This window comes from Lissotriton vulgaris, chromosome 7 (assembly GCF_964263255.1).
Source record: "Lissotriton vulgaris chromosome 7, aLisVul1.2, whole genome shotgun sequence".
Lineage (NCBI taxonomy): Eukaryota > Metazoa > Chordata > Amphibia > Caudata > Salamandridae > Lissotriton > Lissotriton vulgaris.
In genome coordinates, this window is record NC_141695.1 from 1141018064 (window position 1) to 1141031032 (window position 12969).

The window sequence follows — 12969 nt, forward strand, 5'->3', positions numbered from 1 at the left end:
GCACGCGGAAAAGGAGGCTTTAGAGGTTTATCAAGTACAGCAAAATATTTACTTTTTCAGGTTTGAAGGATGAACACATGAAATATGATCCCAGGGCCCAAAAACATTGGTTCCATTATTTTGTTGTAGTTATTAGCCAATTCGTAACCACCGATTGCTTCATGCCTACATAATGAGAATCCAGCGTGGCACACTAGTCTCACACCAATATTACATTTTTGTAAAAAGTCACTTGTGTTAAAAAGAAATGCTATAGAACAACAGATGTCAACAATGGCTACTAAGCAGGTACCTTACCTCATTACTTTATGCTGCTGTATAGTTGTTGGAAAATCTGCTATCTGTGGTTCACAAAGAAGGCAGAACATTTTCTGCCATTAATATTGGGTGATGTAGGAGAATCCAGGGTTCCTCGGTAGCATCGCTTGCTGACGGATCTAGCATCAGTGGGGATGCTTCACTCTTATCAATTGCCTGAAACAGTATATTTTTAGGTTCTACTGACAAACTGTCTTTTGTCCAACGTGGGTCTGTTTATGAATATTTACAAAGTTGTGGTGAAACTGTTCGTATGATGTGATCTGAGCCACTTGGGTGCAATTTGCAGGTTTAGGGGTGCCATGACTGTGGTGATCACAATAGGTTCATTCATTTTAGGACCATAACCTTATCAAGAGAATTATTTGCGACCTCCACTGCTAAGAGGGCAACCATCATCAAGTTATATTGTATTGATAAAGAGGAGCAAAAGCGGGCAATGCACAATTTTGTGATCGCCATTAGGGTGACCACTTCATCAGATGATCTTTATGTAGGGTAAATTTGCATGGCCAAAAATCAGTAACCCATTCCACTGTGTGTCAAATCTCAAGCAAGCTCATTCTCCCCTACAGGTGTGAAAGCAGTGACCCTTATCAAGAGAAGTAAGCGGTTCACTGGGACCCACTGACAAAAAACTAAATAATATAAACTGTCAGAAGCCATAGTCACCAAGAAGGCTGGTCCCAGTTGGAAGCAAGGAAATCCTCAACAGTTTAGAAGATCCATCCAGTCTTCGGCTTTGCCTCTCCTCATACAAGATATAAAGTATATTTGCTCACATCACTGAAATGTTCACCAGAAGGAGTGCCTTGGTTGTCGTCAGTCGCTAACTTCCCCACTGACCTGCACACCCTCCACATATTCTCTCTTCAGCCTTAACACATAGATTTTTAGTTCTGAATACATTAATATTCCCTCCCTCCTGCATCCCTTCGATTTCTCGGTTTGGATGTTTGAAGACAATCAAAATTTCATTCCCATTCCCCCCACCCGCCAGCATAGTTTGGAATTTTATTTCTAGCTCAGATTCGGGTTGCACTACTCAAATTTTTCAAGTCATTTGGATTGGTCACAGAAAGGTAAATAAAGACACAATGGCAAAAATATTTCACTTAGGTAGTGTGACACACATGATCGGTAGGGGTAGATGCTCCACATGTTACAATAGCAGGAACAATTTGGTAAACAGATACAAGAGAATTTCTGTTTCTGAAACTCAATTGCGTGGCTGGGCACTAAGGCAGCTATCATGAAATCATAACTAGTTGCTTCATCACAGGGCGTTTTACTGTGCACAGAGTAATCCATTTCTAGGCACATTTGCTCAGATCCTGGCTGGATTAAGTGCCAAAAAAAGTTCATGTTGGAATACTTTGTGCCTTGACTCTTAACCAGTCACTGACTTTGCACTTGGATCACACTACTCTTTCCCCGATGTGGGGTGTGTGAATGATCGGTCAAATCTTCGCCAAAATCAGGACACAGCATAATAACGTATTCGGTTGATTATGCCGAATAACTATTCCGGAGGGCAAATGAAAGAGCCACTCACTAAAAGGGGTATTAAAATTGGTCCCCCACAGGTCCCTATTCCCTTAAATTTACAAATAACATTTAGGTGAAGGTGATGCACAGGAATTTTCTGGTGAAAGGCACTTGAATACTGGTTCTACGGCACAATGTACAAGCACCATGTTCTAGTTCACGTTTTAGGCTGCAACCTCATAATATGCCGTACCACTTATAATGGTTCCAAGCTACACTTCTTTGGCCGCGCCCCTTTGAGACCCCCCCTCCCACTGCTGCAACATGTTCTACCTCCGACTTTAATCACAACATTAAGAGCAATTAAAGCAATATGATCTAGATATTTTTGGATATAGGAGCTATATCAAATTCAGAGCTCCTGGGACAAAAGCTGTGTTTTTGCTGTACACGAAGATAGATGTGCAGATCTAGCCTATCCCTACATTATAAAGCGTAATGGATTCTGGAAGCCATTGCCTTATGGCTGCTCAAATATGTCTATCTGGCATGGTTTGGTTTAAAACATTTTTTTTAAAAAACCTGATCGCAGGTACACAAGTTTATTAATACACCTGTTTAAGCTGTTTTTTTGAAGCATGTAAACCCATGCAGTTACACAAACTTTCTGCACGAGATGGAAAACCGTCCTGTTAGGTGTGAGTCAAGTAAAACTGAAAAATATTTGTAGTATTTTCAGAAACCTGACTAGTAACAAACAAGAGCTGGTGTAGCGGACTCCGCTCTCCTCCTGTAATTACATTTCTGATCTTCAAGAGTAGAACTAGTACACTGCTGGCCACTCTATGGGGACACCAGTTTATAACACACTGTGTGCATTTGAAATATCCTGCAGGAGAACCATTTGAGAAGTTCTGGAATATTTTTTAAGATCAGTTCATGAATTGGGAGCCAATGCAGGTGGTCTTTCTTCATTTGACTGCGGCTGTGAAGACTTTTACAGATTTGGGGACCTACGCTTTTAGATTTGTCTTTAAGGTGGTAAACTTGACTTCCAAAAACAAGGGGTGCTGTTACCTACTATTGCAGTCACAAGTGCTTTGCTTAGGACTCGTCGATGTTGCTCTAGTAGACATGACTGAAACGGCATGCCACTTTCATAGCTGCTGGTCAGTGAACTCACCAAAATAGCTTCTAGTGACAGATTAGATACGAAGTGGTGACGAGTGTATTTATATTGTTTTAAAAAAAATCAGGAAACGTAAAGATGATTCGGGTCAAAGATCCTTTTAACACAGCCTTATTACCAGACTTGTGAATGGGGATGTATGGTCTTTGTCAGCTGCCCAGAAAAAGTACATAGGAACAAATGTATATTACCATCTTTCCTAACCTTTCATTCAAGTTTTGCAACATCTGCTTTAATGCAACACTTTGTTCAAATCTGATGGCAGATTTCCATATCTTTATTTGTGATCACGAGAAAGCACCGCCTACACACATTCCGAAGCTCCTCTTTCACTCTTACAGCATTCCACTCCCTATGAGTTAGAAAAGGATAGCTACGAACAAAGAGAATTTAGTAGCTGGGAACAGTGAAAGAAAAAAAAAAAAAGAAGGACGAATGCACAAGAAAGGATTTCCAGATCACCTGTAAAGCAGCTGAAGCTGCCTTTAATTTGGTTTGGTAATGTAATCTCTGCTGGCAGGCAGCGCACACAATGCAAAATACATACAACTGTTGGGGGGGGGGGGGGTCTCTAATATATAGTTCATAGTCAGTAACAAAGAGAATACCCTTGTCAGGTAGATGTCAGCGCTGCCGGAGGAGCCCAAATACAATTGGTAACACACTGCGTCCATTCGAGAAGAGATCCCACAATAGTATAGGCCCTGAAACTATTTGCAACCAGTTTACTGCCCAAAGAGTGCATTTTGCCCATTCATTGGCTTTTAAACTGTTCCCAATCAACACTTATTTTAGCCAGGCTAGCTTACAATGAAACTATAGGGTCTTCCAACAGACCAGCTTTGAAATGCATTTGGTGGACGTTTGGAGGCAGCATCCCATCTTCCTATATACAAAATTTTAACCAGCCAGTTCGCCACTATATTAGAAACAGTTAAGGCAATTAGCTCAAAAATACTGTGAAATGTCAACCTACAGATTTCTGCAGGGAACAACACAGATGCATAAAAATACCATTGTACGATTCATCAAAAACATGCAGCTTCTACTAGCACAACTGCATGATCTGATCGGATTGTTTGTGGATTAAAAAGAAACACAATGGATGAATAGAGACTATATTGGCACTTAAAAATAAGAGCTAAAGGAAACAGACTAAGAGAAGCCTCTGGATTGCAGAGGCAGGCTTCATTTTACCGTTCTGCTACTTCTAGCCTCTCACCACCTCGAAAAAACAGGACAAAAGGGACAATTTACATGTTAAAATATAATACTCTTTGATGGCACCTCAATAATGACATCAAAAGAGTTCAAGTAAATCAAATAAAATGGAATTTTCCTTCAAAACGTTAACATTTTACAAACATTCAGCTAATCGATGGGATATCTAAAAAAAAAAAGGGTAACGTCTTATGGGCTACAACTTGGACAAAAATACCACTCAAAAATATAAAAATAAACAAAGTTAGGGAGAGCAGATGTTTGCGTGGCTGCAACAATCATGGGGCACGAGATGTCCCATATACAATCCTCGAATGCTGGTCTCCCCACGGGATTAAAAAAAATCAATAAGAGACAACATTCCTTGCAGTGGACAAGTCGTTTGTGTATCTGGAGAAAATAATTAAGATACCCTCTTTCCAGGAAATCTATGTGTTGCTAGACATATTTTTCAAAGACAATTGCGGAGGTTGGCAGGGGCCAAACTAATAATTATTTAAAAATGTCGTTTTTGTAACAGAAAAATGCTTATAGACATGTAATCAACTAACAACCGATAAGAAATGGATTAGCAAAATTCTATAAACTAACAAGAATAGGACAACGCCAACACAACCAGGGGATGAAGGAAAGTGGATCAAATGTGCTCCTGTTAACATCCATGAAAGCAAAATGATTATTCTCCAGACACCGTTGTTCATCGCAGAGAAGTTCAAGATGATAACGAACCAACAAGGCACCACGCGAAGGACGTGCTTTTTCTTGCTCTTAGACTTCCATTAAAAATGTGACGTCATGAAAAGAATCCCTCAAACGAGAAACAACCCTCTGCAAATCTGGGCAAATGAGTTGAACTGGTCACTTTGCAGAAATACCACCACCCATACAGGCATTTAAAAAAAATTCAGTTGATGATCATCAGGTGTTTTCCCTTTTTGGCCCACGCAGTCCTTGAACCGTAAGTTACTGCATTTTCCCTAGCTGAATCTTCTTCCAGGCTTCTGAGGCTGTAAAAATGCAAGAGTCCAAGATGCCTGCCACCGTGAAGGTCCCACCAATAATGGCACAGATCTGAAACCAGAGAAAATACATTTTAAGACACTGACTAAGCCACAGACTGGCAATCCACATCAGGCACAGAAGCGCACACCCACAAGTTGTAGAGACCACATCATCTCCCCACTCATGTACTGAGCACTCATATACATGACATGTTTGGTGTATGGATTATTTAGGGAGTGTGCGTAGCTAAATGAATAAAAAATAATACTCTACATTTTACTGGATTTAAGATCTTGGTTCGTATTTACTTAAATGTAATCCACATAAATATATATATTTTTTTTAACGGAATTTGTAGTTAGTTCTGCCAAATATATATAAAAAAAACAGACAAACTCTTGGAACGAACTCGGCAGCCTCAAAGTAAACAGGGGTTACTGGGTCCCAAATATATCAATTGGGTTCCAGTGCCTCATGTCCTGGGCCCGTCCTAATATGAAACCCAAAAATTGAGATTCAAGTTCACCCTTATAACACTTCACCATCGGGATAGCAAGACAGGGAGGCCCAAACCTTACTCAGGGAGGAGGGGTGGGTTTAGAGACTGAGAACTCCAATTCACAAAATAATCATTATTAAACTGATGTAAAGCCAGTGGTTTACCGTGACATATAAACAGTATCTTATTCCACACTCACACAACATAACCGACATATGGATATGGGTGGACACCCAACTATGATTGCAATATATCTTGATGAGATACATAAAAATCTCAGGGGTACACAAGAGAAATACTATTCATCACCTGGTGCTCTCTCCAAATGCCAGTTACCCTCTCGGTTTACCTCGCAATAGACAACAACTTTTTGGAGACATCACAAAGTAATGTAAGCAATGTCAAGCAAAGTTTGTTTTTTCCTTAGTTTTATATAGCACAAACTTGACCCGAAATCAGGTATTAGAGCGCTTTAAAAAAGCGCCAGTTGCGCTACACGAGGACAAATTAATTTTTGTTAGGCACAGGGAGATGACATGATTTGCCTAGAATCACAGAATGTAGAGCATCTTTCCAGAGACTCGAGCCTGATTCCCCAGATTTGAGGTCAACCGCCCTAGCCTTTAGGCTACATCCTTCCCCATAAATTTGATTTATTTCGCTTTAATTCATTCCTTTTAAACACCAGTGCAACATTTTGCACTGCATATTAACACAGTGCAATCTTATGTTGATTTATATAGCGCACTGATCACCCAAGGTTATCCAGGTATTGGGCTTGGTGGGTAGGTGCATGGACCTAAGCTGTTTAATGGTCTGGAGTCAGTAGAAGTGGTTTGGAGATTCCGGTGTAGACAGTGTTGCTGTAGTTCAGCCTGCTGGTGGGAGTTCTTATGTGACACTCAGTCTGGTGTTTCAGGGCAACCATTTGAAAATCTTTTTCAGCAGGCACAGGATGTGGAAGCATGAGGTGCACACTGCGCTGACGTGATCTGTCATGTTGAGCTTGTCATCTAGGATGATTCACTAGATTTATTGCGTGGTCTGTGGGTGTTGGTCCTAGCTACGGCAGCCACCAGGTGGAATCCCAGGGGGGTGGGGGGTCTTGTTGCCGAAGACAGTACTACTGTCTTGTCTGAATTCGCAATCAGTCTTTTACTACAGACATGCAGTTGGTTCTGGCGGTGTTTGTCTTGTTCGTCAGGGCGAGGAGGAGTTGGGTGTCATCGGCGTAGATAAAGGTAATGTGATCAGATGATGTTGGGGAGCCGTGTCATGCATATGGTGAAAAGAGTGGGGCCGAGTTATGATCCTTGTGGGACATTGCATATTAGTTTCTTGGTCTCTGACGTGAAGGGGGCAGTCTGACCCTTTGAGTTCTTCCTGTGGGCAAGGAACACATCCAATTCAAGAGCAGATCTTTGAATGCCAATCTCATGGAGTCTTCTGAGGAGAAGAATGTTTCAGTGCAGGGTAAAATTATTCATTTGTACAGCCAACATGTTTTTAGAAGCACTGGGCCACTTTCTCAAAGCTTGACAATCTAAATAAAGCAAGCAGAATGGTAGTTCTGTTGCGATATGGAGTAAAAAGATCAACATGCTGAACTGAATTTGAATGTATGTGGTAAAATGCACCTACCTCAAGAAATACTTAAAGTACAATCTTTTCAGTTAAAAAGAGGTTTCTCAAAAACACTAACAGGGACATCACCTATAGTAATGTTTAATACTTTGCTAAAACACACCAGTCCAAGACAGTTTATGAAATCTACCCTTTCTGTATGGCCACCCCAGATTTTTAATCTCAGACTTACTTACGCCTACTATCCTCCCTGGGGCATGGGCTATTAACCAGCGCTCTCCATCCACCTTGGCCCTGGGCTTTTTTCAGAGTGACTCCAGGTGTAACCCATCTCCTTGCAGTCAGCCTCGAAGCCTCAGCACCAGGTGCTTCTCAGTCTTCCTATATTCCTTTTCCCTGGAGAGTTCCAGGTCCGGGCTTGTCTAGTGATGTTTGATGCAGGCTTGCAGAGGGTGTGACCAATCTAACCCCTGTGTATTATGATTTCTTCATGAGCAGGGAGTTGGAAATTCTCCTGACATAGGTCGTTGTTGCTAACTGTTTGGCCAGCGGATTTGGAGGATTTTCCTCAGGCAGGTGTTGATGAAGGTTTGTACTTTGTTGATTGTGATTAGGGCTCCTGGTTTTATGGTATTTATTTTTGACATTTCCGTCTGTATTTATCCATATTTATTTTTTGCTAATATTTTCTGTATTTATCCATTTTTATTTTGTGTTTTCTGTATAAATGAAGCTGCAATGGGTATTTTTCCACATTTATTTAACTGATAAATGTATACTCCTATTTAAATATCCAAAAGGTTCCAGCAGTATACCGTGCAATAGTGTTGTCTGAAAAACACTTGCATTGTAGAATAGCATAAATAACTGTAGATCTGCACTTAATTAAGCTTAATTAGGAAATCTATTGTCTTTTTTCATCTCTCCTACGCCTCAATCTATGCACTTACTGACCTGGCACTCAAGATTGACAAAAGAAAAAAAATCATCCAAAGAAGTCCTATTTCTGTATTTTTCTGTATTTAAAAATAAATACAGACATGAAAAAAAAGTAGTTTTCGGTCTGTATTTATCTGCAAAAATCAGTAAAAATTGAAAACTGGGAGCACTAGTTGTGATCACTGTTGTCCTCCAAGTTTCTGCTCCATACAGAAGGACTGATTACGTTGGTGTTAAAAAGCCTGATTTTGGTTTGCAGTGTTAGATCCTTGTAGCACCAGATCTTCTTTAGCTGAATGAAGGCAGCACTTGCTTTGCGAATTATTGCAATTATGTCGGCACCTGTGCAGCCTGCTTGTCTATGACAATGCACAGGTGGGTGAAAGCCTGAACCTCTTCCAGTGCATTGCCTGCAAGGGTGACTCAGGTAGTACTGGTAGTATTAGACTTCAGGATCTTGGCTTTTCCTATGTCAAACTTGAGGCCAGATTGTGCTGATGTGACTGCCACCTTGTCGTGCTTCCTTTGCATCTGCAGATGGGTATAGAAGATTACGGCCAGGTTGTCTTCAAAGTTCAGGTTGTCTGCAAAGTCCAGGTTGTCTGCAAAGTCCAGGTGTCCACTGGATCCCAATTCTTCTCCTTGCTGTGGATCTCTTCATGATCTAGTGTATACTAGAAATTGATACAAATCAAGAACTAAGTGCACATTGATCAGAAAAGCCGGATTTTTAGCTTTTAACCATGAAGGCTTTTGTCTGATGGGATAGTCGCAAGGAGTGCCCCTTCAATGCCCCTGATCCCAACAAAAAAGCAAAACAACGTTTAGACCCCTTTCCAAACTCCAGGATCGGTATCAAGCATTTTTCAGGAATAAAGATACTGGGCAGCATCAGCATATGGGTCATCACAGCCCCAGAGCATTGGACACCATTTCTTGCAAAGATTAGCGAAGACTCCCTTAGTTCGCTCTGATTTCCAGTAGTAACTGGTCAAGTAAAAAAGGCTTACTACAGGACCTTTTAGGGGTCTGAAATAATAATGCAATAGTTAGCACAGCAAAAAAATAAAAAGGAATCGGCGGGGGAACAACTCTTTGAATAAACAGAGTTCTTGCAGAAGGAAAAAGGGGGTGGGGTCGCACACCACTCACTCACCAGCGGGATCGCCCCTAAGGACTATGGTCAGTGTAGTTTTGTATTTCGCTATGTATCTTTCTTCGCCATCCCTGGACACGTGTTTCGGGGTATTTACCCCTCATCGGCAGGGAATAGGCCATCTTCTTATCTTCTGGGGTTGCCGGTGGCTACCAAATATTGCCAGGTCTAGTACCACACGGGCGCGCGGGTGCGGGGTCCCAGGCTCGTCAGCCCGCTTAAATATTTCAAAAAGGGGGTGGGGTCGCACACCACTCACTCACCAGCGGGATCGCCCCTAAGGACTATGGTCAGTGTAGTTTTGTATTCCGCGATGTATCTTTCTTCGCCATCCCTGGACACGTGTTTCGGGGTATTTACCCCTCATCAGCAGGGAATAGGCCATCTTCTTATCTTATGGGGTTGCCGGTGGCTGCCAAATATTGCCAGGTCTAGTACCACACGGGCGCGCGGGTGCGGGGTCCCAGGCTCGTCAGCCCGCTTAAATATTTCAAAAAGGGGGTGGGGTCGCACACCACTCACTCACCAGCGGGATCGCCCCTAAGGACTATGGTCAGTGTAGTTTTGTATTCCGCGATGTATCTTTCTTCGCCATCCCTGGACACGTGTTTCGGGGTATTTACCCCTCATCAGCAGGGAATAGGCCATCTTCTTATCTTCTGGGGTTGTCGGTGGCTGCCAAATATTGCCAGGTCTAGTACCACACAGGCGCGCGGGTGCGGGGTCCCAGGCTCGTCAGCCCGCTTAAATATTTCAAAAAGGGGCTGGGGTCGCACACCACTCACTCACCAGCGGGATCGCCCCTAAGGACTATGGTCAGTGTAGTTTTGTATTCCGCGATGTATCTTTCTTCGCCATCCCTGGACACGTGTTTCGGGGTATTTACCCCTCATCAGCAGGGAATAGGCCATCTTCTTATCTTCTGGGGTTGCCGGTGGCTGACAAATATTGCCAGGTCTAGTACCACACGGGCGCGCGGGTGCGGGGTCCCAGGCTCGTCAGCCCGCTTAAATAATAAGAAAGATACATCGCGGAATACAAAACTACACTGACCATAGTCCTTAGGGGCGATCCCGCTGGTGAGTGGTGTGCGACCCCAGCCCCTTTTTGAAATATTTAAGCGGGCTGACGAGCCTGGGACCCCGCACCCGCACGCCTGTGTGGTACTAGACCTGGCAATATTTGGCAGCCACCGGCAACCCCAGAAGATAAGAAGATGGCCTATTCCCTGCTGATGAGGGGTAAATACCCCGAAACACGTGTCCAGGGATGGCGAAGAAAGATACATCGCGGAATACAAAACTACACTGACCATAGTCCTTAGGGGCGATCCCGCTGGTGAGTGAGTGGTGTGCGACCCCACCCCCTTTTTGAAATATTCTTGCAGAAGGACTCAGAAAATCAGAAATTCTTACTACTTACAGATGTTGACCCCAAACACGGTCTTATGGTATTCTATACACTTTAGGGGATATTTTCATTAACAGTTTGCAAAGGGGCGTGGTCCTCGTGTTTTCGGTGTTTGCGTTTGAACGCGGTCAGTTGGGCAGTTGTTACACTGTTGCAAAAGGTGCTCGTCCCATCTAGTGTAACAGTCTTGAAGGACTTCCAGACTAACCGCTCAGGGTGACTGAGCAGTTTCGACTACTCTTGGAAAAAAGTTATTTGGGTCCCAAGTTGATAAAGAAAGTCAGTAGTGTACCTAAACTTTTTCACTGAATTTCCACTAGCTGCAAACACATTAAGAACAGTTGAAATGTGCCCGCAGGGCTCCATAATCCTCACAAGGATACACAATGAAGCAGGAAGTTTGTAGCTATAATGGATTGTGGTCTACGATGGTCTATGGGTTGAAGTAGGGTGGCAGCGATGGAACGGGCCAACAGATAAACTTCAAAGTCTCAATGTGCGCAGGTCTCTACAGGCACAATATACATTGGGAGCTAGCCTTGAAGCTTCAGGAAAGAAAAAACTGAATTTCTCAACGAGCTCTAGAAGTCTGAAAGTACGACCACTCTAGAGTGCAAAGTACATATGGTTGCCAGAAAGTTCTTACAGAGAGCAAAAGATGTCTCCCAGAACCCACACAGCCCATTGCAGATGTATCAGCCCCAGGATCTACAGCAGAGAAAAAGAAATGTGAGCTGTAGAAAAAAGGAGGCTCAGTTAAGAGTGGGAGGGCCAGGACAGCAGCAGCCAATACTCCTGAACCAGCACGTCACTACTAAGGGGCAGTTCACCTGTCCTTTAGTGAAATATTGTGATAATTCCTCCTCTGTTGCTATTTATTTATTTTTTATTTCTTTTTGCCATTTGTTAAGCGCGCGATTACCCGTAGGCGTCTTGGCGCTAGATTGTTCCCTAGATCCTCCCAAAAGCTCGCCAAGTGCTGACCAATTATTGGTCGAACAACCATGTCTTGAGGCCCCTACGGAACTGTAGCAAGGAAGGGCACATCCTAATGTGCTGGGGTAGAGAGTTCCACAGCTTAGAAGCTGCAACCGAAAAGCGACGGTCCCCCCAAGAGACAGTTTTTGATCGTGGGGTGGCTAGTAGGTTTAGATTGGCCGATCGGAGCTGTCTGGTTGGTTTATAGAATCTGAACTGATCCTTAAAATACCGAGGTCCTGAATCGTTCAATGTTTTATATACAATACACAGGGATTTAAATTTAATTCGATTGGAGATGGTCAACCAATGATATTTCCTGATGGTGTTTGCTATGGAGGTGAACTTAGGTGTCCCAGAGAGCAGGCGTGCAGCTGCATTCTGAATAGTCTGAAGCTTGGTAATAACCCTTACCTGAGCATTTAGAAACAAACCATTACAGTAATCCAGGGACGATAGCACTAGGGAGGTGACCAGGGTTTTGGCAGCAGAGTCCGGTAAAAATGGGAGAATTTTTCTGATCAGCCTTAGCTTGTGGTGGGCTGTTGCTGCTACCTTCTTTGCATGAGCTAGAAAGTTGAGGTCACCATCAAAGATTATGCCCAAATTCCTAACCTTAGAAGCCGGCCTGGGGGGGGTCACCCATAGCTGCCGGCCACCAGGTTGCTGACCAGTCAGGAGAAAGAGGTCCAAAAATGAGCACCTCCGTTTTTCCGGAGTTCAGCTTAAGGCAGTTCGCTACCATCCATTCTTCGATAGCTAGCATTCCACATTAAAAGCGCTCTGCCACCTCTGGTCCATTGTTTTTAATGGCTAGGACCAGTTGAGTGTCATCAGCGTATGAGGTTATGCTCATCCCGTATGCTCTGATGACATTGGCAAGGTCCGACACATATATATTAAATAGGGTCGGACTTAGGGATGAGCCCTGTGGGACCCCGCATGGGAGCGACATCTCAGCTGATTGATATGGGCCCAGGGTGACTTTCTGGGTTCTGTCAACCAGGAAGGATGCAATTAGATCCCTTGCAATAAGGAGAATGGCACTCTTTCCGACATGGTCGAGTAAGATCTTATGGTCGACCGTGTCGAAGGCCGCGGATAAATCCAGCATTACTAAAATTGCCGTTGCTCCCTGGTCTCTGATGGTCCTTTATCATCGGCAGCTTTAATTAAAGCAGTTTC

At 43.2% G+C, this 12969-nt stretch overlaps 1 protein-coding gene across 1 annotated transcript in view; it reads right to left on the reverse strand.

Moving 5' to 3' along the window:
• Positions 1-3445: 3445 nt before the first annotated feature.
• ERGIC1 (endoplasmic reticulum-golgi intermediate compartment 1) overlaps positions 3446-12969 on the reverse strand; it is a 324289-nt gene continuing 314765 nt past the window's right edge. The window contains exon 10 of the mRNA XM_086931580.1: positions 3446-5287. Coding sequence (XP_086787706.1) covers positions 5180-5287 — 108 coding nt within the window. The 3' untranslated portion in view covers positions 3446-5179. The remainder of the gene's footprint in view (positions 5288-12969) is intronic.